This window comes from Pyrenophora tritici-repentis, chromosome 1 (assembly GCF_003171515.1).
Source record: "Pyrenophora tritici-repentis strain M4 chromosome 1, whole genome shotgun sequence".
Classification (NCBI taxonomy): Eukaryota; Fungi; Ascomycota; class Dothideomycetes; order Pleosporales; family Pleosporaceae; genus Pyrenophora; species Pyrenophora tritici-repentis.
In genome coordinates, this window is record NC_089390.1 from 9013907 (window position 1) to 9037795 (window position 23889).

General features: G+C 51.8%; 10 protein-coding genes across 10 annotated transcripts; 7 read left to right on the forward strand and 3 right to left on the reverse strand.

Annotated features, from left to right (window-relative positions):
* Positions 1 to 627: 627 nt before the first annotated feature.
* Positions 628 to 1860, forward strand: PtrM4_034940 (DUF3984 domain containing protein; the record flags this gene model as incomplete). Its single annotated transcript, XM_001939313.2, has 1 exon — positions 628 to 1860. One exon carries the CDS (start codon positions 628 to 630, stop codon positions 1858 to 1860), a length of 1233 nt encoding a protein of 410 aa, XP_001939348.1.
* Positions 1861 to 2419: 559 nt separating this feature from the next.
* On the reverse strand, positions 2420 to 3199 carry PtrM4_034950 (uncharacterized protein; the record flags this gene model as incomplete). The annotated part of the gene is made up of 1 exon (XM_001939314.1): positions 2420 to 3199. The coding sequence occupies one exon, from the start codon at positions 3197 to 3199 to the stop codon at positions 2420 to 2422; it is 780 nt and encodes a 259-aa protein (XP_001939349.1).
* Positions 3200 to 8253: 5054 nt separating this feature from the next.
* PtrM4_034960 (HAD-superfamily hydrolase) lies at positions 8254 to 9057 on the forward strand (the record flags this gene model as incomplete). The annotated part of the gene is made up of 2 exons (XM_001939315.2): positions 8254 to 8262; positions 8320 to 9057. The coding sequence occupies 2 exons, from the start codon at positions 8254 to 8256 to the stop codon at positions 9055 to 9057; spliced, it is 747 nt and encodes a 248-aa protein (XP_001939350.2).
* Positions 9058 to 10423: 1366 nt separating this feature from the next.
* Positions 10424 to 10823, forward strand: PtrM4_034970 (uncharacterized protein; the record flags this gene model as incomplete). The annotated part of the gene is made up of 2 exons (XM_066104097.1): positions 10424 to 10555; positions 10605 to 10823. The coding sequence occupies 2 exons, from the start codon at positions 10424 to 10426 to the stop codon at positions 10821 to 10823; spliced, it is 351 nt and encodes a 116-aa protein (XP_065966299.1).
* Positions 10824 to 11062: 239 nt separating this feature from the next.
* Positions 11063 to 12087, forward strand: PtrM4_034980 (uncharacterized protein; the record flags this gene model as incomplete). The annotated part of the gene is made up of 3 exons (XM_001939316.2): positions 11063 to 11340; positions 11391 to 11884; positions 11939 to 12087. The coding sequence occupies 3 exons, from the start codon at positions 11063 to 11065 to the stop codon at positions 12085 to 12087; spliced, it is 921 nt and encodes a 306-aa protein (XP_001939351.2).
* An 884-nt stretch (positions 12088 to 12971) lies between these two features.
* Positions 12972 to 14516, forward strand: PtrM4_034990 (leupeptin-inactivating enzyme 1 precursor; the record flags this gene model as incomplete). Its single annotated transcript, XM_001939317.1, has 1 exon — positions 12972 to 14516. The coding sequence occupies one exon, from the start codon at positions 12972 to 12974 to the stop codon at positions 14514 to 14516; it is 1545 nt and encodes a 514-aa protein (XP_001939352.1).
* An 819-nt stretch (positions 14517 to 15335) lies between these two features.
* On the reverse strand, positions 15336 to 17675 carry PtrM4_035000 (DAP2, Dipeptidyl aminopeptidase-acylaminoacyl-peptidase; the record flags this gene model as incomplete). Its single annotated transcript, XM_001939318.1, has 1 exon — positions 15336 to 17675. The coding sequence occupies one exon, from the start codon at positions 17673 to 17675 to the stop codon at positions 15336 to 15338; it is 2340 nt and encodes a 779-aa protein (XP_001939353.1).
* Positions 17676 to 19649: 1974 nt separating this feature from the next.
* PtrM4_035010 (ApaH, Diadenosine tetraphosphatase and related serine-threonine protein phosphatase) lies at positions 19650 to 20907 on the reverse strand (the record flags this gene model as incomplete). Its single annotated transcript, XM_001939319.2, has 6 exons — positions 19650 to 19722; positions 19776 to 19848; positions 19900 to 20433; positions 20481 to 20586; positions 20637 to 20678; positions 20746 to 20907. 6 exons carry the CDS (start codon positions 20905 to 20907, stop codon positions 19650 to 19652), a joined length of 990 nt encoding a protein of 329 aa, XP_001939354.1.
* Positions 20908 to 21360: 453 nt separating this feature from the next.
* Positions 21361 to 21669, forward strand: PtrM4_035020 (uncharacterized protein; the record flags this gene model as incomplete). The annotated part of the gene is made up of 1 exon (XM_066104098.1): positions 21361 to 21669. One exon carries the CDS (start codon positions 21361 to 21363, stop codon positions 21667 to 21669), a length of 309 nt encoding a protein of 102 aa, XP_065966300.1.
* A 1862-nt stretch (positions 21670 to 23531) lies between these two features.
* On the forward strand, positions 23532 to 23777 carry PtrM4_035030 (ULP1, Protease, Ulp1 family; the record flags this gene model as incomplete). Its single annotated transcript, XM_066104099.1, has 1 exon — positions 23532 to 23777. The coding sequence occupies one exon, from the start codon at positions 23532 to 23534 to the stop codon at positions 23775 to 23777; it is 246 nt and encodes an 81-aa protein (XP_065966301.1).
* Between the last annotated feature and the right edge of the window lie 112 nt (positions 23778 to 23889).

The window sequence follows — 23889 nt, forward strand, 5'->3', positions numbered from 1 at the left end:
GTCCTGATTGATTTGATGCTTGGATGAATGGTGCGTATATGTATACCTGTGCCGATGGAAATCTAGACTTTTGCTTTTCTCGACTATGAGATCCTGCTCGTATTTCACTGCACCAATTTGGCCCCGCACATTGCCATGATTTCCCGTATTCTTAATTTAGTCGGACAGTACGTCGAAGAAAGGTGTTCAAATCTGGACCTAGCGGGGTTCGCTACACATTGAGATAGGTACGTAATATCAATTTTATTTGCCACTTGACCAACCGTAACGTCTTTGTAGAGCCTGGAAACCTGTTCGCTAGCGTTCATTGCGATGCACTGACACATGTGAAATAAAAAGGCGGGGAGGTTAAGCTTAAATGCTAGTGCCCTGACAATCCAATGACGTTGGGTGGAACCTACGGCTTTGCATACTAGCGCGACCGTAAAGAGACTAGCGCTGTCCATCATCATGGCGACGTCATCCCTTCGGGAGCTTGTACTTTGTTTGCAGGCCTCTTAAAGTCTGGATCCCTTGTCGAACTTTCTCCCATCACACATTGCCATTTTGCAAATATCCAATTTCTCCAATTGCATTTGGACTCGTTCTCAACCTTGCCAATTCACAACTTAATCTCATCAATTTACCATGTTTTCAAGGCAAGCAACACAGAATGCACGCTTCGCAGCTCGCTGTGCACGTCGCCCAGCTGCGAGGGTAGCCAATCCTCAATTCCGCGCCCAAAAGCCTCGCTTTCAGTCCACAGAGTCAGCAAGCTCTAGCAACGCCGGCGCTGGGTCACATGCGGCAATTGGCGCTGTCTCTGGTGCTGCTGCCGCTGTGACCGTTGGATACATCTTTTACAGACAATCAGGCGTCCGCGATGTCGTTCAGGCTTCCAAGACTGCTAAAGGCTACGTTAGCTCGGCCACCAACAAGATCAAGGAGCAGACACCCGAGCCTAACGAGGCATTGCAATGGTTGCGACAGGCCGCTCAGAGTTACGCTGCTTTCATCCCCGGCGCAAAGAGCTATGTCGACTCCGCCTTTGATGATCTCGACGCTATCCGGGCTAAACACGGTAGTGAGGTGGACCAGATTGTGCGCGAAGCATATGACGAGATGCGACAGGTCCTCGGCAACGGCGACATGAGCCTTGTCACTGCACACAAGACCTGGGATGTTATCACCAAGCATCTGAGCCGCATCTCAGAGCTTGCTGGTGATGCTTCGCAGCAGATCATGGACAACCACCCTCAGCTCAAGGAAAAGTTGGGTGGTAACATCGACAAGCTCAAGGAGTATGGCGACAAGTACGGTCCTGAGGCCAAGAAGGAGGTCGACAGGACATGGCAGCAAATCAGCGATGTAGTCAAGACTGGCATGAGCGCGTCGAACATCGAGAAGATCAGGAACATTGTACAAGAGAAGGTTGAGAAGCTGAAGAAGATGGGTGATGAGGCGTGGAACAAGGGTATGGAGCAGGCCAAGCCCTACCTCGACAAGAACCCTCAGGTTAAGAAGATCGTCGAGGAGAACGCTGATGTGTTGAAGGGAGGTAATGTTCAGGAGCTATATCAGCGCGTCAAGTCCGCCGTCGAGAAGGGTGACACCGGTGACCTTGAGTCATACGTCAAGAGCGCTGCAAACAAAGCGAAAGAGTCTGGGTTCGGCGACTATGAGCAATACCTCAAGAAGATTCCTGGTGGTGACCAGATTCTACCCAAGCTGAGTCAGCTCCAAGAGGCGGCACAGAAGCACGGTGATGAGGCGCAGAAGATTCTCAAAGACACTGTCTCTGAGATCTCCGAGATCTTGCAAAAGAAGAGCGACGAAGCGTCCAAGTTGGCGGACAAGGCCAAGGAGGACACAAAGAAATAGAAGCTGCCACTCCTATGACGCGGCTGGAGGAGGGAAGGACTTTACGACTATGTGATCTGTACGATAATGCATGATTGGAATTGATTGTATGCATAGCAAAAAGCCTACATGATTATATAATAAATACTACCAAACAGCAGCACCTGCCCACACACAATACGAAGTATTCGCCCAGCATCTTGACACTATATCTAAAGACTCCTTGCTTCTCACATACTGAACAATATCCAGAAAATACCAAACGGTGACAGTCGTAACTCGCATTTTGGGATCGCTTGCCGGCAATCTTCTCGTGTCTCACCTAGTAACAGGCGCCAGTATTCGTGTCCCTGACCCTTACTGCGCCGGCTTTGACACACCTAACCATAAACTCAACACACCTCTCTTCCATTGCCTTTTCCACAGTTTACAATACAACACCGCACAGGTGCGTGTTCAACTTCTCCCTTCTCAGCCTATATGCCTGTGTATTCATCTTTCAATTAGGAACAGCGCAATTGATCTCCAACTTCTGCAGGGCTGACAAAGTGTAAAACCCAGGGTTATACACCGACGGGTCCTAAAACTCCTCGCAACGTATAGTATCACCCAAGACATAAGCACGTATTAGAATGTACACGTCGATGTGGACGAGATGGCCTAGATGCATGTATATGTTGAGTGTGTGCAAGCCGGCGAGGTACGGCATCCAGTAATGGAGACCGTTGTAGGACCAGAAGTTTGAGTTGTCCAAGACAACGTCTGCGATGCTAGCGCGAGCGATCGGGCCAATTTGGTCGAAGAAATCGATGTACGGGGCGCCGTTCGGACCTACCACGTGAAACATATGCTTAGCTAAGAAGTAGCTGCGGTACTCTTGGTGGAGTTCACGGTTCGCCCATGACGTGTTGAGGAGCTGGGTAACTCGACTGTCTGGTATCTGCTTCTTCTCCGGTGGTGGCTTCCGAGATTGAGCAACCATATAGTGCATTGTCAATGGGAAGACCATGACTTTTCTTGTGAATGGAACAAGACCTTGGTGACGTACGACGATGAGGCGGTCGTTGTACAGAAGGTAGTTGTAGATCTTGTTGCGTATCTCACCAGGAAGGTCGAAGAAGGTATGGCGCTTGGTGTCGACGGTGTTCTCGATATGTGGTTTTGCGCCGCCGTACTTCTGCTGTTCGATGAGGACATGAATGATTTCCCTTTTCTCGATCAGACAGCTGACATTAAGGCCTTCGGCACGGGCCTGCTTTCGCAGTTGAGCCGCGATGCAATGCTGCTTATTGGTATCTTTGTGGCGTTGAGAGAAGGTGACGTAAGGCAGGGAAACAATGGTTGGTTTCGAGGCTAACATTGTGGTTACTGTTACGATGGCAAAGATAGATCGTATGAAGTATCACGTGGAGAGATGGCGTCAAGTATATTCTAGTAGACAGCGCAACTTGGCAGTTGTTGGGTTCTTCGAGGAGAGTAGATATAGAGAGCTAGGATGATGGCATAAATAGGCAGACGCGCTTGTTGAGGGGCAGTGTGGGGCTTGCACAGGTGAGAGAGACCCCGCGAGAGCGTAGGTAAGTCCAAGAAAAGCCGATTATTGGTCCCTGCATTAGCTACCGTGCTGTCCTAGAGCCATAAGTTGGAAGATCAAAGATATGCACACTTCAACAACAAAGATTACACTAAGATATAGACACACGTGGAGTTGCAACCAGAAGAGGGTAGAGAGCTAAGCTTTTTCCCTGATTCAATGCTTCCAAGGTTTTCTGCTATCAATAGACTTACAGCATCGTCACTCCGTGGGGGCATCTGACAAACCTAAGTTCCGCTCCTGTGGTGTGCAACATTTCTTTCCAACGACAGCACATGCACGTGGCAGCATAGCTCAGATGCGCACTCGAGCGCAAATATCCGACTACAGCATGGGAAACTTCCAGGGTTTCATGTCTTACAATCAAGACCCGTAACATCATCTACCTAAGTAGTCTTACCCCTTCAGCTCGCTGTAGGTACCTAGGTATCCAGAGTTATTCCCACCTTTTACGTACAATGCGCGTCAAAAACTCTCGTCGCTTTGACAGATCGCAGCAAGACCTCTTCACGATGATGCAATCTAACAGCCTTGTCAGTCATAGGGTGTGTAGAGGGTGGAGGGGTTCTGTCGAGACGCGGTGAGAGCCTTCACTAGTATTCACGGTGAATCAGGCTTCCCGTGCTCTGATTGGCCAGGCACTGATTAGTCAGCTGCTCCGTGCGCGCACCATAGATATTCTCCCTTCTCCCGTAGCTCCAATACAACAAGTTCACGCACGTTTTCTCCACCTTCATCAGGTTCACAATGCGATAACGTCAAAAATGATAGGCAGGTGTTGATAACCATACAGGAAGGAAGGAAGAATTGATGTTTTCTGCTGATATGACTACAAACATCGGAATTGCAGGCGGGTACAAATTTCTTGGCGTGTGGTACAATTCCTTCCTCGCAATGCTTTCTTCAAGGTATGGTCCACCTAAGAACTTGTCAACCCAGATCTCGATCAAGTTTATGTAGATGGCTCACCTTCGGGTTCCTCATCGAATTGCCTATCAGAGCTGTACTCGATGCTATGCCGGGTTCTGGGGGTCAATAACAACCAGGGTCCTACATTTATTAGTATAAACGGACTGTAGGGGTTGATATTCAGAACACGTACACAGCAAGCTGATTTCTGACCTTTGGCACAGACTACAGTGCAAGAACTGAGATGCCCGTCGGCCGTACCGATTCCGCCGACTCCGTCTGAACACATGTGACAATTTCACCTCAGGGCCCGCATTTGTTTTCGGCCATAGCAGAGCCTAGGAGTGTAGCGACCGTCGCAACGAGGATGGTAAAGAAGGATTTCATGATAGTGATAGTGATCCTGGGTTGGAAGGAGGGTGCAATGTGTATGTTTTACGGGTATCGAATATGTCAGCCTGGCACCTCGGTTCACCTAGTACACTGTGAACTGTATCTCACGTGACTCCCCGTCACCTGCTTACTCATCTTAGTTGTGTATATAATCGCTTCATGTAGCTCTCTCAATACAACAACCTTCTGCCTCTTTTCTACTCTGTTCTCCCACATCCGACAGAATAGATGGGGCGTTGAGGTACAAAGAAGTGAGGGCTTCAGGGTTAACTATATAAGTCACAAATGAGAGAATTGAGTTGTTTTCCTGTCTTATTGATGATCGGACTTCTAGGCACTTCTCCCCCTGACACCTGAGCAACGACCAGAACGCGGCGTGCTTACTAGAGCACCAAAAATTTGCCGATGAGATGAGATGAGATGAGATGAGATAAGATAAGAAAAGCCGAAACTCTGTGTTAGACTGGCTGACTCTGTTCGTTACTTTTTCACCCACTTGAACTCTACCTCTGTTATCCTACGCAAAATCTTGGGACAATAGACGCTACCTGCACCACCACCATCAATACCTCGAATAAAGGTGTTGAAAGCGAAATTGTAGTGTGGTGTGATAGATTTCATCTCCACCATAATAGGTTAGGCTGGATGTTCATCTCATTCGCCGACGACAGTAAGCAATACGAAATGGTACCGAAGCCACACAAACAACTCGTGTAATTCATGGCGATCTTTTCTTGAATTGTCATGGCATCTATCTTTCCGTGTCTAGACCTTGGTGTAGCCCAGCATTACTCGTGATCTTGTCTAGGCAGGTAACCCTTTTCTGCCACCCTTTCCTGTATCAGAAAGCGCTACCTATTTAGTGGTCCGGCAATTCACTTAGATGCTGATTGAATACAAAATCGCGGTATTGCATGTGTGATAATTTGGCAAACCATAACACAGTTTCTCGGTCATCATCACATCGCTTCCCTCGAGTGTAGCACTCCAAGAGGTCCAATCTGGCCATCTATCGGGATGTTGCAATGACAGTAGCCTCTCATCATGCTCGTCATTATGAGGACGGATGGTGACAAGTGAGCCTTCCTATTATAGGACCTCAAAGCCGTAAGGTGGCCGTCGTATATGCCTCTGGTCACTTGCTTTCCCCCCCTGAGCGACCTGTGATGGATTCTTGCCGATGAGGTACCCTTGAGTTGGCAGGGCGACAACTTCAATTGCTGATGCCTGGCAGTATTTGTGTTCAGCGGCCACTTTTCCGGGCATACAAAGGCAGGGCTGCTTGGCTTTGACTTCGATAATTGTTCCGGGCGGGTTCGCCGGTAACGAGGACCGGAATCTCCAGCTTACTCTGGCAATGAAGATGATGCTTGGAAGCGTTGATGAAGGGTCCGTGTCGCGTCGCAGAGCCAATTGCTGAACGATCTTTCCGAGGCTGCCTAAGTCAACGGAAAAGAACTAGATCACATCTGTAAAAGGCAAGAGTAGATTTGTGTGTATATTGCTCTCGCTGTCTTTCTTGGCGGAAAGTCGACGAATCCGGCTTATCCCTGCTTCGTGGGATATGTCGCGCTTACTACTGCTCCATCTGATATAGGATCTGCGCACGTACGGAAGCAGAGGCCGGTATTGTACTCTCATGGATTGACAAGATGCAATTTCATCTTGTACGACTTCTACTCGATCGGCAATCTGCGTGCGTTCGCGATGTCACGCCGTGCCTGTATCGCGGGTGACTTTTCCGTAATTCCAACAAGCATCACGACGCTTGAGCGCTGTTCTTCCGGCTTAGGAGTCTTTCGAAGACTCCCTGGAGTACGCTGAAGTGGGGCATGCAGTTTTCGCTGGCCGGAGCGCAAGAGCAGACTTGTCTCACTTCTAGAACTTTTCCAACAAACGCTAGATCCATGCCGGTGGTAAAACAACAGGGAGAAACTAGGTGGACGTTTTAATCAACGTAATTCTTTCTGTCTAGTAGCTCTTATGCTCTGTTTCTGTGATGCGATTCAAACTAATGCCTCTAAAGTCATGGCAAGGGAAATGTGAACAAAAGTGCACACGCAGCCAAGCTAACCAAATGGCAGCTATCTACAGCAATTGGATATGGGGAAATCAGATCGATATGTCAAGAACCAGACGCAAACCAACTGATTGCAGTCCAAACCCCAAGATTGCAAGGCAAGGCCTAGATTCTCTCTGCTCTCCCCTTTCCATGAGCAACTTGCGCTGCCAAGTCCCCGACTACTCCTAGGTCGCCATTCCAGGATGGCACCAAGTCCCAGACGCGGAACCTCCGGTAAGGCTTGCGTGAGATTGATCCAGCAGGTTGTACATAGTGTCGCGATCGCCTGCGCCCCACGACGGGCCGATGCCGGTAACTTAGTCCCCGGGGTCATATTTCGGAGTGGGCACGCACCATAGTAAGCATAACGGCCCCAGGCTTACAAGATGCGAGTTTGATCTAGTGATGAGCTTGGATGGAGACAAGACGATGGGGGAAATGGAGATAGAAATCTATTCCATCTCCGGTTGAGAGGAAGACTGCTGGCGACCGACATTGAGCAAGGGCTAAAGAGGACGGTAGCAAGGCTGTGTATAGGGAATTTATCGCTGAATGGCAGGTACGTAGGCGAAGGTGATTGAGAGTACCATGTACTCCACCATGGGGTGGGGCAATGTAACTACCTAGGTTGGCCGTTGAGCCAGGTTGGGGATTGAGGCAACCAAGGAAATGAAGATGGTATTTTTCATAGCATGTAGTCTATGAGATCAACCATTAAGGAATTCCATCAGTTGTTGGGATACCAAGACCGGTACGGGTTTGTGGAACACCAAGGAAGGCGCGGGGGTGTAAGCGCATCCCCCGGTCAAGGTTGTATGCAGGAACTACACACTGTGCACACCGCACCCTGTTGGCAGCTCTAGACTCTTGGATGCGAGGTGAAGTCATGCATGGTGTCTATGGTTGGGCAGTGTGCAACGTATGGCGTGAGGCTGTAATGGCACGGGCGCCAACCGGAAGCAGGCGCGGGTGAAGGAAAACACGGGTTGCAGAAAGCACGACGGGTGAGGATACGCGTCGAGTTGGCCATGCCGGTCTGAAGACGGAAGACGGAAGACTGAGGGATTAATTGTAAGAGTAATGTCACGTGCCAAGGGGATTGCTTGTCGAGCTGCAACCCCGCGATCCCAAGCATTAGCCATGTGGGGTATCCGAAGGTGAGAGAAGAGTGGTGAGAGAGATGGCGACTTGGGCCTGGCCAATGACCGCGCAATCTCACCAGGTGCAGCCAATGACGTAACTCGCACTCCCCCCCGCCGCAGCACCGCCCTCTCCTTGACACGCTGACACCTGGCAAGCGCTACTTTTGCTTTATTTATTTACTTTCTCCCAACAGAAACTCACCATCCTCTCTACCCACTTCTCCACACTTCAACTGTCTATCAAACTCGTACTCAAACGTCAATTGACACCACTACCACTCTCCAAGTCCCAGTTCAACTCCACAACCGCAACCATGGGCAAGGTAGGTCATCTTGTAGTAGAAATGTACCCCGCCAGTACCCCGCTAACACATGTTTAGGCCAAGTACATCATGCTCGACTGCGACAACACGCTTGTTCAGTCGGAGCGCTTTGCTTTCGAGGCCTGCGCCGACCTTACCAACCAGGTCATGGAGAAGCACAACATCGAGGCTCGCTACACAGCCGATTCGCTGCTCGAGGACTTTGTTGGCCACAACTTCCGCGGTATGCTCAATGGTCTGCAAAAGAAGCACAACTTCACCATGTCCCCCGAGGAGATGGACGACTTTGTCCAACAGGAGCTCGGCGCTGTCACCAAAAAGCTCAGCGAGAAGGCGGTCGAGTGCCCTGGTGTCACTGACCAGCTCAACTGGCTGAAGAAAGAGGGATACCCTATGTCTGTCGTCTCTACCTCTGCCAAGAGCCGTGTCGTCGCCTCCATCGAGAAGGCTGGCATCGCCCACTTCTTCCCTCCCGAGCACGTCTACTCTGCCGCCACTTCGCTCACTCCTCCTTCCTCCAAGCCCGACCCCAAGATCTACCTGTTCGCCGCCGAGCAGCTTGGCGTCAAGCCTTCCGAGGCCGTCACTGTCGAGGACAGCAAGAGCGGTGCTACTGCTGCCATGCGCGCTGGCATCCCCTGCATCGGATACGTCGGCATCTACGGCATCGAGGAGGGCAAGGAGAAGATGGATCAGATGGCCAAGCTCCTCACCGAAGAGACCAAGTGCGGTGCCATCATGTACGACTGGAAGGAGTTCCCCGAGTGCCTCAAGAAGATTGAGGCCAAGATGTAAATGCTTGAGGGGCTACCAGGCATCATGAACATCCGATCAACCCTACCTGCCTTTGCGGTAGTGGGCTTACGACGAGATTCACGATTAATGACTATATAGACTCATTAATGAAGACTTAGTGGGCACAGCCCCCTGAAGAAAAGCTACCCCGCTTGCAAAGCATGTGATATTTTCTGAACCCCAACGATGCCCACATCGAATGACATGTAGGCTTGCATGAAGAATCAAGAACGACGTGTTGTTCAGCCAGTGCTACCACGTCTTCCTCTAGACTTGATGTTTTTGCCATCACCCCAGAGTCTCGAGACAACGTCCAGCGCGTGGTCTGAATGTTGTTCAAGCATGAGTTCTGTTTGCTGGTGACGCAATGGTGGGACCGTGTTCCAGGCACCGTCGGCGGTTCAATGCGGCCCCGCCATCCCCACTCACATGCCATGGAAAACACCAAATTCCATCGTACCCCCAACGACCCGTCCCATGTACCATCTGAACTGTTGAGGCTCGGTTGCTTACTAGTGAAGCTAGCTCTGATCGGAACGACATGCTCCCACCTATGGCTGTCAGATCACGTGTCGATTGTGGCGATTTCCAGCTGAATTCAAACCCCTCCTGGCTAACAACAACGGCAGTTTAACGAATAACTATAGATAATAAAACAAACTTTCTTAATATCAACATGAAGTCTTATTGTCAGTCGTACCAGCCTTTCCCATCTTCTCAAGCATGCGTTGTTAAGACTGCAGGGTAGTTGATTGTTCTTGTCACCCACCGGTACTGACACCGACACAAAGCCGCTTCCATCCGACCTTCACACCATCTTCGCAACCATTCCAGCGACTTGATAGTCGGCAATGGAGCGAACCTCCGATCAGAGAACCTCGGAGGGCAGCTGGTAGCATTTGGTATCGCGCGCCATCGTTATCTTCTTGAAGCACAACCGATCAGCGTCTTGGCATCTGGGCACGCGCTGCTGTACATCAAGGGACCGCTGTCGCCAAGGCATGCTTGATGAAGCCTCCTTCCTATAATGTGGCGCACTCCATACTAAAAGCCTCCAGCTCATCTAACACAATCCATGCTGTACCTTGCACGCCAATACAATCCGCATGCATGCTGGCCTTGATTTCTACTGACTACCAATCGTGCTTGTATACCACCTTGCATGATGGGTCACCATGTACAAGGTAGTATCCGAAGAGGAAGGACTGGTGACTACCTGCCAGGTTGGCCATAAGCGTGCATTGCGATACCCAGGTAGCATATCGCGCACCTCCACCTCAGATACTGCGTACTGCGTACTTAAAAGAGTGCAAGCGACCTATAATGTCAACCTCATCGGCCTTTTCCTCATCTTCTCGTTGTCAATATGTTTCTACGGACGGCTCTTCTCTCCTTGTCCGCCCTTGCGGCGGCAAAGGAAATGCCAAAAGATGACTTCAAGGCGGCAGAGCTCTACGACTCTGGTATCAGGCACGCAAACAACGTTGCCCTGAAGAAGGTCGAGAACATCTCCTTACTACTTGTGTTACAAAATTAACGTTCATTAGGAATCGTGGGCACGACAGGAAGCTGCTGGCATGTACAAGTCCGCTCAGTATGCCGAGATCAAAGACAAGGTCGAGTGTGTGAACGGTACCGCCATCACAGGGAACGATGTATTCCGATGCCAAAATGTCAGTAGCCGAGATATCATCCCTGAGCTGCAGCAGTTGACTCTCTTGTCAGATCGATCTCCTGCACTTCCTGTCGCACGCCGAGCTGGGTAGCACACGCGGTGTCGGGTCTTCGTCATGGGGTAAGCAAATCGACTGTTCCTAAGTGCGACTGTCACTAAGCAAAACCAGGCTGGACATCAGAGGACGGCCGTGAGTTCGTATGCATCGGCCAACAAGACGGTGCTGCCTTCGCCGAGATTACCAAGGAGGGCAAATTGTCATACCTTGGACGCCTTCCAGCGTACTCTACACCTAGTACTTGGAGAGAAATTCGAGGCCAGAACAACTTGATGATCATTGGCAGCGAAGCCGAAGGTCATGGAATCCAGATCTTCGACATGAAGAAGCTGGTCGACATTGATCCTGCTTCACCGGTGACATTCAGCAACTCCAAGGACCTCGTCGGCCACTTCAAAGGCCTTCCGGTTGGTCGAACGCACAACGTTGTGACTAACCCGGAGACCAACTTCATTTACGCGGTCGGTGCTGTGCCAAGGACTGACAAGTGCAAGGCTGGTATCATCTTCATTGATATCACCGACCCCTCCAAACCAACCAGCCCAGGATGGTAAGTCTAACCTATTCAGAAGTAGCCTGCCCCACTAACGTCTTTCTCAGTGCATCCGGAGATGGCTACGTGCACGATGCTCAGTGCCTTATCTACCGTGGCCCAGATGCAGAATTCGAAGGCAAAGAGATTTGCTATGGTTACAACGAGGACTCTCTCACCATCTACGACGTGACGGACAAGAAAGCTCCTGTCATCTTGTCCAGCACCTCGTACGAAGGTGCTGCGTACACGCACCAGGGCAATGTTCTGGATCCCATGAACCAACAGTACTTGCTTCTCGATGATGAGTACGACGAGTACGACAAAGTCGGCCCTGGCGCTCCTGGACATCCTATTACCTACATTTGGGATATTTCATCCCTCCGTGCGCCAAAGCAGACGGGACTGTACAAGAGTGGAGCAAAGGGTATCGACCACAACCAGTATGTCGCCGATGGCTTTGCGTACCAATCGAACTACGGCACAGGTTTCCGCGTTCTGGATGTTCGCTCTATTCCCAGTGATCCGACTGGTGCTGGTGTGAAGGAAGTCGGCTTCTTCGGTATGTTTCATCCGCCCTCGTTGTTTTATCCAGATTATGCTAATCATTGTATAGATGTTTACCCCGAGGACGACAACGCGGCAGGTGGCGGTACCGTTGACTTTGTCGGTACCTGGTCCAGTTATGCGCTTTTCAAGAGCGGCCATATTTTGATCAACACCATGGAACGCGGTGTCTTCATCGTCAAGATGCAGACACAGTAGGAGAAATACATGAAAGATGACATGGCTTTGTCTGGAAGAGCCAATACTAGGATTGTTTAGTGTTATAATGTAGTGTAATGTCGATCCTTGCTGCTCTACGTACGCCTATTAGGCGCGGGCTTCCCCACACTGTCAAGTATTCATGACACCCGGGTGCGTAGTCATATCAGAGTGAAGCCGGCTCGGCTATATACCCAAAGCTTTTTCGTGCTCACCCGCTAAGTTATAATATCGCGTCTGCGTCGTGTATCCATGTTATTAAGGCCAAGCCTAGACGTTTCCCAATGACAGTGCCGCAACTGCGATGAGCAGCAACATGTCGCCATGCTCGTCATGTTGCTTTTCGATTACGTCTCAGCGGCGTCCGGTGTCCGCGAAGAGGCTTCTGACGGGAGGAAGTATCCTATCGCACTCGAGTATCATCGGGGCTGATTGTGGCGTTGCGGTGCCAAGCGACATCTGTTGGGGGGTCGGGGCTTGGTGTTCTAATCTACGTTTTGTTCCTTCCCAATCAAGAGGCGCCTTGCCCCAGGCTAGTCGTACCCGCCGAAGGTCGCACCTGCTCTCCTTCCTCTTGCAAACAGCCAAGCAACACAGCAGCACGCAGCCAAGCAAACCATGATCCGTTCCTCGCCTTCGCCCTCACTACCCGTTTCCCATGGGCCCATTGCTGACCCTGCCTTTCATTTTGTGGTTCCTGAATGATAGTGGGCCTTCCTTTTGATACTGCAGCTGCCTGTACTGGTTAGATGGTTTGGCACAATGTCCGGTTGTCTGCTCACTTTACGTGCACACAGTCAGGTATATAGGCTTCCGACGTCCTTGTGCCATGTTGGAGGCCAGCTTCGTCTTCTCTTGCTCACCTCCCATCCATATTTGCCAAGATGAGGTTCGTTCCATTTGTTGCGCTCGCTGCGCCTGCCCTTGCACAGTACGATGCGAAGCCTGAGAGGGCTACCGTCAAGCCTCGTAATACTGCCAGAGAGCTCGAGCTCGTCTCGCCCGATGCTCTGATCAAGCAAATCAACCTCGAAGACTTGCTTGAGGGCTCTCAACAACTTCAGACTTTTGCTGACGAGGCTGGCGGCAACCGTGCTTTTGGTGGCACTGGTCACAACGCGACTACCGAGTGGCTATATCAGACCCTCAAGGCGACTGGTTACTACAATGTCTACAAGCAGCCATTCACCGACTTGTTCACTGCCGCCACCACAAAGTTCACTGCCGCTGGCGCAGAGCTCGACGCGGCATACATGACCTACGGTCCATCTGGCGACGTCACCGCCAACGTTGTCAAGGTGAACAACCTCGGATGCGACGTCGCCGACTTCCCTGCTGATGTCTCTGGCCAAATCGCCCTCATCCTGCGAGGCACATGCTCCTTCGCCATCAAGTCGACCAACGCAAAGCTTGCCGGTGCTGTAGGCGCTGTCATTTACAACAATGTCCCCCTGACATCCCTTGCTGGCACTCTCGGTGGCGTGGGCGACTACACCCCTACTGTTGGTGTTACACAGGAAGTGGGAGAGAGCATTGTGTCCAAGCTTGGCAACGGCACTGTCGAAGCCACCCTCTTCATCGACGCCATCAGCGAGAACCGCACAAACTACAACGTCATCGCAGAGACTATAGAGGGCGACCACGACAATGTCCTCATGCTTGGTGGCCACACCGACTCCGTCTTCGCCGGTCCCGGTATCAACGACGATGGCTCTGGCACCATCGGTACGCTCATGACTGGTCTTGCATTGACCAAGTTCAAGGTCAAGAACGCCGTTCGCCTTGGTTTCTGGGGTGCAGAGGAGTTTGGTCTGCTCGGCTCCTACCACTATATGAAGAGCATCAACGGTAGCTTGGGCGGCAACAGCACCGAAGTAAACAAGGTCCGTGCGTATTTGAACTTTGATATGATAGCCTCTCCAAATTTTGTCCTTGGCATCTACGACGGCGATGGCAGTGCCTTCAACTTCTCGGGCGCACCTGGCTCCGACAAGATCGAGAAGGACTTTGAGGAGTTTTACGAGAGCCGTGGCCTTGCCCACGTCCCCTCCGTCTTCTCTCTCCGCTCCGACTACGCTGCTTTCCTTGAGAACGGTATTCCATCCGGCGGTCTCTTTACCGGCGCCGAGGAAATCAAGACCGAGCAGGAGGCCACTCTCTTCGGCGGTCAGGCCGGCGAGCCCCTTGACGCATGCTACCACGCAGCCTGCGATGACATCAACAACCTGGCTCACGACGCTTACCTCGTCAACACCCAGAGCATTGCAAACTCTGTTGCCAAGTACGCCGTGTCATTTGAGGGTATCCCGAGGGCAAACAACACGCTTCGCAAGCGTGGTGCTGAGCGCGCTAGACTTTTGAGCCGATTCGACGACGGCGGACATGCTCACCACGGTCAGACCTGTGGTGTTGGAAAGATTGCCATTTAAATGTATATATAAGGCAATGTGGTGGATAGGGTGACGACGAGATGATTACCATGATGAATGATGCTGTTGTAGTAGTAGTAGAAGTAGAAGAAGACGACGAAAACGGCTTCAAAAATGTATTATTCTGAACATGATTCTTGCTGGATTCACCTGGTCTGTCCGTGAATACTCGTATCATGTATACCAAGAATTTATTTCGCCTTTACCCATGCGTGATTTTAAGTCGTTTATAGTATTGCACTCATATCTATACCTCGGACAAGGTATACCGGGTACGGCCCTTCATCGGACCCCAAATGCACCCACCACCGACCCCTCCATCACGCACCTGTACAGTAATCTGCAAGTCCCGCTCAACTCTCTCTACCCTCCTCAAACCCCATAGAAACAGAGCAGACGTGTTCCAGCAGTCCAAATAAGCCTCCCAAGCTTCTCGTGTAAGCAGTCAGATTGAGCCAAGAAAGGATACGGGAGCACGGGCGTAACTAGCTAAGGCGCGTTGCTGACGTTGCTGGCGGCGGAAGCGGCGGAAGCGGCGGAAACGGTGACAGGGGGCTGGATGAATGAATCGAGAGGCTTTGTGCAGGGTTTGTGTTTGAATGGGATCTAAGAAGGGAAGTGCTGGGTTGGAGAAGGGGAAAGGATGGGATGAAATGACGGCCATGACTAGTTGTCTACGACATGAAGATTGAGCAAACAAAAGGCAAAGGGAAGAGTACACAACACACACAACGACCCTACAAGCGTAAAGTACATGACATCATCTCATTAAGTTTACTTAAATATCCCCCCAGCGTACCACCGCACTCAGCACCCCACCTACGCAGCCCACGTCCTCGCCTCCCCCCTCTTACTCCACTGATGACTACCCTTACTATCCCCCTTCCTAGCCTTCTCCTCATAAAGCTTCTTACTCAACTGCTTATACAAGAACTTGCCGTTATTATGGAAATTAATACTATGGTCGCTGTCGGTGAAGAAGGTATTCTGCATCTTCTCGGGCGTAACCTGGTTGACCATGAGGAGATCAACAAGGGCAGCCGAGTTCTGGAAGTGGACGTTGTCGTCGCCGGTGCCGTGCTGGATGACGACGCCGCCGGCGATCTTCTTGAAGCCAGAGGCATCGTACACGCGGCTGCGGTTGTAGCCGGCGGGGTTGATGGTGGGCGTTTTCATGTAGCGTTCGGTGTAGAGGGAGTCGTAGAAGCGCCAGTCGCTGACGGGGGCGGTGATCATGGCGTAGCTGATGATGGGGTCGCCGACTTCGACGACTTTAGAGGAGAGGTAGCCACCGTAAGACCAGCCCCAGATGCCAATGTGCTCGCTGTCGATCCATTCGTTCTTTGCCATTTCCTTGGCGGCCCAGATTTGGTCCTTGGCTTCGAGCTCGCCTAAGTTGGAGGTTACGAGGGAGCGGAAGGCGCGACCTTTGCGGCCGGTTCCACGGCCGTCGACGGTAAGGGTCACATATTCGAGCTCGGGGTCAGAGGCGACATAGGCTTTCCAGTTAAGGGGGTTGAAGCTCTTTTGCACTTCCTTGGCGTTGGGTCCACCGTAGGGGATGAGAAGCAGGGGGTACTTCTTGCTGGGGTCAAAGTTGGGAGGGAGCCTCAGCATGGCGTCGAGAGTGTAGCCGGATGGGTGCTCCATGTCTAGGTACGTGATGTTGGGAAGAGCGTATCCTTGGAGTTTTTCGTAAAGCGCAGTGTTGTTGACAATGGTGCGGATGGGTTCGCTGGAGTTGATGGAGTAGAGCTCTTGGTATGGCACGTCGGGACCAGCGTAACGTAAGACGTAGTAAGACCCACCAGAGGAGAAGGATCCGGTCCAGAAAGCAGTCACACTGTCATCGACAAGTGGGGTCTTCTTGCCGGAGAAGCTCACAGAGTACATGTGCGATTCAGCGCTGTGATGCTCGGTGGATGTGTAGTAGATTAATCTGCGGGAGTAGTCGACCTTGGGAACGCTGATGACCTCCCACTCTCCAGACGTCAAGGCGATCGGCTCACCACCGTCAACTGGGAACAGGTAGATGTGCGCCCATCCGCTCATGTCTGATAAATCCATGTAGTACTCAGTGGCGTTACCGTACGAAGCATTGGAGGTCTCAACAGCTCCAATGTATCGGATCTGCATCAGGTTCTCCAGCCATCCGTCGGTACCATCACGCTCGCGGGTGACCTTGGATGAGCCAGACTCAACATTGACGACAACCAATTTCTCCATATCTTGAACGCGGTTGTATGCGCGGTAGATGACTTTGCTGTGCTCCTCGGTAAGCCAGACAACCTCGCCGATGACGAGATCATCCTCCGGGAAAGCATCGATTGGGATGTTGCTGACTTCGCCCGATGCAACATCGAGCATGTTCATAACAACAGTCGGGTTCTTGGTGCCGACCTTGGGGTAGCGCAGCTCGAGCTCGTTGGGGTAAACGGGCACGTATTCAGCATCGTCGTTGATGTAGTAAGGAATTCTGAATGTACCAACACCCGTTTCGTTGAAGCTCAGGAAGGCGATCCTGGTACCATCGGGAGAGAACCAAAGCGTGTAGCGGTCGCCGAAGATTTCCTCCTCGTAGACCCAGTCGGGGATAGCATTGAAGTAGTCTGGACCACCGTTCTCAGTGATCTGTGAAACGGTACCGTTGGTGGACATGTACAGGTTGTTGCCCTTGACAAAAGCAACCTGAGACGACGATACTGGGCTCCACTTGGCATACTGGATGTCACCGACCTGCTCGGGGTCTAGAGGCACAGACTCGCCAGTTGCAACGTCCATGATCAGGTAGTCGGCAAAGTATGAGTGACGGTACTGCTTGGTGTAGTTTACAGCCCACATGACTTTGGTCGCGTCGGGCGAGATAAAGTAGTCCCAGTAATCCTTGGGGACCTGATCAGCGGAGAGGAACGTCGACGATTCTCCTGTTGCGACATTCTCAAAGACAAAGTCTCCAGAAGCGGCCGTGTAGATGTAGTCGCCATCTTTGCCGGTGCCAACCCAAGTAAAGGATCGAGTGCTGGGGGATAACGCTGAGGTGGTGGATTCGTTATAACTGAGCCGTTTTGTACCGTTACCAAGGGGCTGGTGTGGCATTCGCGGAGGCTCAATTGCCTGAACCAACGGCAATACCGCTGCGAGAAGAGCGAAAGAACGCATTGCGAAGAATGGTTTGTCGAGACGCAACGTCTTTGAATAGAGGATAATTAAGAGTCCGAAGACCACGTACTACTCTAACGTCCGGTAAAGGCGTCGTAGCACTCAATCAAGCTCTATCCACGTCAAGCTATTGACGTTTCCCACTGGGTCACCAACGCGTCGAGCAGGAAAACAAGGCAGGTGCGGACAAAGCTCCTGCCTGCTGCTGTGGCTACCGATCTTTTATGGTGCCTCAATCATACGGTTCTAGCTAACATACCCGACTAAATGATATGCGCATCCGAACTTCCATATTGAGCAGGTGTTAAGCAGCCCAAGGCCCGCTGTGTCCGCGCCAAGATGCACCAAGAGACCGACCGACTGGAAAAACAAGGTCGGCCGTGGCGGCCTCGTTTAGCTCCTGTGATTGTTGGAGGCGTAGTCGCATTAGAAAGGAAGGTGGATCTGACATTTCAGATGATGGCATCTTGTGTAGAGGTTAACGGCGATGATGAGAGGGGTGGAGTTGAGCGGATCTGGTAAGACGGGGAAGTCCGTGCGGACCTCTCTTATCGCATCCTTCGTCCGTTCCGTCTGCTTTTGATGGCCACCATCATACCAGCTAACTCGATATTGCTTTTTTCGCTGGACAACAGTGTTGCAGAGAGAATAGGTTCTTTACTGCCATGATAGTTTCCTAGCAAATTTGACAACCCATCAAGTCAGCATGACTTCCGAACATCGTGAACAAACCCTATCAAACGAAATTGCTAACTTGCGAGCACGTTCCTCATAGTGCATAGCAACTGGCATAAACTGTACAATTCGTCATCCGAGGAGATGGAACCACGCATGAGCTATAATAGCGAATCTTCTATAATATATCTGCATTCATCCAATACCCCAAAATCCCCGATACCGTAGACCAATGTTACATCGCATAAACTTATCATCTCAAAAATGTACATCCTCAATTATGGCGTGAAACCTCCCACCACACTCCAACTCCTCCGATCTAATCATCTAGCAACTCCTCCGCTGAAAATCCGCGCCTCCAGAAACCAGATGTTGCACAAGTCCATCGCCTGCCTCATCCCCCCCAAACCACCTGACCACAATACATGCAACTCGCCATCTCCACCGAGGCAATAGGACGAGAAACGTTCACTGAAATCCCAAAAGGGGACAGTGGCATGTGTGTATCGCATCTTAGAGTAGATGGTTTCATAACATAGCTGGCAGGTTGCCTTGTCCTCTGGCTGGTCGGCTGGGGTAGGGTTGTACGGTTACTGGATTGTTTGGAGATAGCGCGGGTGAATTGTAAGGCCAGTTTTGATCGACTGTGTGGTGTTGCATGGTGCAAGCGCTTTCTAGGACGGGAAAGAGAGCGGTGGGGTTGGATTGAGAGTTGAGAAGAGGAGAGGGAGAGTTTGGTGTGGAGAAAGGATCCCTGATTGCTTGGATGAGATATATTACATTATGGAAGGGAAGGGCAAAATCAGGCTTCCACGCACGAGTTGGCAAACCAAGTTCGTTGTTTGAGGGGGGAGAGGGGTAGAATCGGGTGTTTGATTCAGAGCATCACTTGTGCATTAGAAGTGATCCAAGTTATAGACGACTGGTCAGAGGAAGAGTGTGAGAGCAACGGATGAGAATGCGCCAAAGTGCACACAACGCGAGACAGACAACAATAATATGATGCAGGCAAGGGCATGAATGAATTCAAAGCAATACAACTGAGTCTATCATTATCAGCTTGCGTGTTCGCTACATCACAACCTTTCATAGTATCTCCGCGCGTCTCTAGTGTGGCTTTTCGGGTCTTTTTAGACATTGAGAGCCTTGGTCTAAGAGGCAATGTCAGTGTCACACAATTTCTGTCTCCATGGACAGCTTGAGTGACACGAAGAACGCGATCGTACACAGTATTTAGTGATGACTTCCTGATGTGACCCTGTGCTGAGATGGCGATAGAAGCCAAGGTCGAGAGGTCATCTAAAGGAAATAATCGGGAGTCCTTCGTGACACCATGGGCTCGCCAGCTCTCGGGCAAGGATCGAACTGCAGGCTGCAATACATATTAGTGGATTGAAAGTGTAAGTTTTGCAGGGAGGTACTTACAAGGTATACTTCAGATGCTCATCAATTTCCATGATGGCGGCCTGGTTACCGCACCTGTAGCAGTAGTTGGGTGCTGCGAATGGTCAGTCATTGCAATAGCAACAATGTAAGAGACACAGCGTACCTGAGAATATGGTTACAACATTCCTATCTTGCGACCAGTTGTAACCCTCCATGACCAACTGATGAGCACGCGCCACCAGTGTCAAGCCGTTGTTGTGGTTGAAGGCTTCGGAAATATCCTGGCCGAATGTGTACCCTGCACCACGGGGCGATATTCCCCAACCGCACCTGTCGTCTGGGTCGGACCAAAGCAGATCGCACATGGGTCCCTCGTGTGGCACTTCCTGTATGCGGTCGAGGGCACGTATGTTATCGAGCGTGTCAATGCTGGGGGAAAGACCGCCGTGCAGACAGAAGATCTGGTTATCAATCAAGGCGGTGAGCGGCAGGTAGTCGAAGAGGTCTGTGAAGTATTTCCAGACATTGGCGTTGCCGTACTTGCGGAGGCATTCGTCGTAGAAGCCGTATACTTGGGTGATCTGACGAGATTCGTGATTACCGCGGAGAATGGTGATGCGCTGGGGGTACCGGATCTTGAGCGCGACCAAGAGGGTCACGGTCTCGACAGAGAAGTAGCCACGGTCGACGTAGTCGCCTGCGACGGTCAGTATCTAATGACGCAGGGGAGGCGGGCAAACGCACCCATAAACAAGTAGTTTGTGTCCGGGTTGGGGCCGCCAATCTTGAACAGTTCCATCAGATCGTGGAACTGGCCGTGTATATCGCCGCAGACTGTGACGGGGCATTTCTGTGCACGTGTGAGCGGACATGGCTACGACAGTAGGCGATAACACATACCACTGGCTGTACGTTGGACTCGTCCTGGAGTACCTCGCGGGCCTATGCACCGTTAGCGTCAGAAGCTGGACCTATCGCGGTATTTTGAGCGCGTCCTCGGGTCGCGTACCTTGTCGCATAGTCTCTGGACGTCGCTCTCGGCCAGCTGCTTGCAGCTCATGAGGCTCTCAATCCAGCCGTCCAGCGTGGGGATTGTGGTCGGCTCCGACGTGGGGGCTGACGAGAGCTGCATTGGCTCCGGCATCTTGACGTCTTCCATATTGGTGTCCATGGTTGCGGGGCGGCGGGTTCGGTGTAGGTGGGGTGGTCGGGTGGTGATGGAGAGTTGTCGAGGGGGTTGTTCTTGCCCTTCAAACTCGGCCAATGACGTGTACCAGATGCGAGCAGCGATTATGGGGGGGCGGACAGTTGCAATGTATGGGGAGATGACTGCGGCGGGTACGTGTGTCGTGCAGCAGTACAGCAGGCGTGGCAGCAGGGGTTATCTCTGGAATACTGGGTGAATCAATAAGGCACGCTGCCCATACAGACCAGCCTGGCTGGAGAATCATTCAGCCGGCGCCGGCGAGGTGGTGCCAAGGCTGAGGCTTACGTAAACACGAACTGCTGTTCGCGCTACTGCGGGCAGCTTTGCCCATGCAGCAACCGCGACTTCGCTCCTGCTCCACCTTACTGTTGTCACCATTGCCCATCGCAACCACAACTGCAATCAGCAATAGCGACAATGTCCACCAAGCGCGCCTATAGCGCATATCTCTCGAATGAGCCTGCCAATGTACCTTTCTATGTACACGGCTTCGGCGCTTCCCAATTGCAACAGGTACGTTCCGTCTTGGACACTCTGCGCTCGACACCATCTCACAACAGCAACAGGCACATCAAGAAGCACCTTCTTCGATTTCTCGCATCCGACCTCCAGGTGCGTGGCCCGGCGACTTTTCTTTCTCCGACGAAGAGGACCAAGTCGCGCCTGCCCGGAGCAGCACCATCTTCACCACCATTGGCAAATGGGTCGCGACTACCGCCATCGTAAACATGTGCGCGCTACCAGCAAGGCTACTTGGCCGCTTCTTCCGCCAACAGACTATCAAGGCTGTACCCGTGGTCAGCTCATCAGGCGGCAATAAGAGGCGTTTCATCGCCGCGGGTGTGGCAGATGATGTCGCGACACCGTCACCCTCAGTGCGTGCGCACGAAAACCAGTCGCGTCGCCGTAGTCTCGAGCACAACCAGACGCATGCCTCTTCCGAAGCACCTCAGTTGTGGCGCAGACTGTTCAGCCCCCAGCAATCGAACGCCTCGTCGCATGCGACTATTCCATTCACATCACCGCTAGCCACTGCACCCGACTTCGAGGGACTTCAGACTCCGCCAAAGTCTGTGTTCGGCGACGACGAAGAGTTTGACGAAGATGTCGACATGAGCATAGACTTTTCCTTCGATGACATCCTCACCTCGACCCCCCCGCGCAATCCGCAGACCGGTTCACCCGTACATGTATCCTGGAACAGTCCGTGTCACCTGTCACCTACTGTCAAGAATGAATCTGTGGGTACTAGTACTGCACCGAAACCATTGCTCTCGTCCAATGGTCTACAAGTTCCTACAGCGCGAACCACGGAACCGGTAGGAGTGCAGCCTCGGTCCCAGCGTTTCGGTCGTCGGTCGATCCTTAAAACGTCCACTGCTACACCTCTCCGTCGTCAACTTGTCAAACGACAACTCGCCGAGAAATTCAGTCTTCTTGCAGGCCAACGACAAGCCAATGCAGATGCTCAGGTGGACTCTCCGGCTAAAGGTTCTGCCGAGGCCGAACCCGAGCCAGTTAACACTAGCCCCACTGATGCCATGGATTGCGACCACTACATATCACATGCTTCGACATCACCACCTCACATCAACACCAACCCCGAGTCTGTTGTCAACTCTTCTGTTCCGGACTTTGAATACACAAACGACCTCTCCTTCCTGTCGGATGCTCCGACCCCATCTCCTAGGAAAGGCGTAAAATGGGCAGTATACGCCGGGGCTAAGCGATTCTACTACGACGAAAGGGTCAGCGAAATGCTCGACTCTACGCTAGAAACCATCGGCTCCAGCCCTGCGAGGGGAGTCTGGCGTAACTTCCCAGCCAACAACCAGATCACAGATGACAGTTATGCCCCTTCTTCTGGCGAATCATCAGCGACCAACAGTCCCCAAACAACATCTCAGCGCGGTCCAGACAGCAACAGTGGTTTCCATGGCGTTCCTGACGATACCTTCGATGCTTCCGATGATTCGCTCGAAGAGTCTCAAATCTCCTTTGAACTTCTCGAAGATCTTCAGAATGAGATGCAGAAAAAGCTGGCACTGGCGCCACCCCCACCGCCTTCTCCGTCTCCTCCGTCTCCTCCGCCTCCGCCTAAGCCGCTTGTCACTCCTCTCTCACCTGAAGAAACTGCGATTCTGGAAGCCGCTGCAGCAGACACCAGCAACGGTCTCAAGTCAGACAAGTGGGTCATTGACGAGAAACTCTACGCTCGGGATTTCGGAACCCTGCTGCCTCGCCTTTTCAACGGCAGCCCCAAGGCTTGGCTTAATGATAGCATCGTCAACGAGTATCTCTCCATCATCGTCGCTGCCAAGAAAAAGGAGGCAGGTTTCGAGCATAAGCGCGGGGGCCCGGCACCTCCAGTGCATGCCTTTTCTTCCTTTTGGTACGCTGCCGCCGATACAACTCGCTGGTCTGGCAGGGCCCAGCTGAAGGGCAAGCAATATCTGGATGCGCAACTCATTCTCTATCCCATCTGCGATAACGGACATTGGCGCCTACTGGCCGTGTACCCCAAGGATCGCTCCATCGAGTACCTCGACTCGCTTGGTCTTGACGGACAGAAATATATCGACAAACTCATGGCGTATCTAGAGAAGGAGCTTGGCGACCTCTTCATCCCTAGCGAGTGGAACAAAGACACAGTTCAGCGCAGCCGGCAGCAGATGAACGGAAGCGACTGTGGTGTCTTTACTCTCCTGAACGCTTTGGCTCTTCTTCGCGGAGACGACACTAATCTCGTCCTCCCCACCGACGGCATGGACGATGCTCGTAGGCGTATTGCGGCTACTTTGCTCGCCGGACGCCCTACAACCGAGTTCGGTTGAGCGAGCTTTAATCTCCTCCTCCACTCCGACATACGATTTGATTTTTATTGCTTTACATTGCATTGCGTGGTTTGATTGGTTGGCGTTTTACCAAGGTTTACTTGCTTGCTTG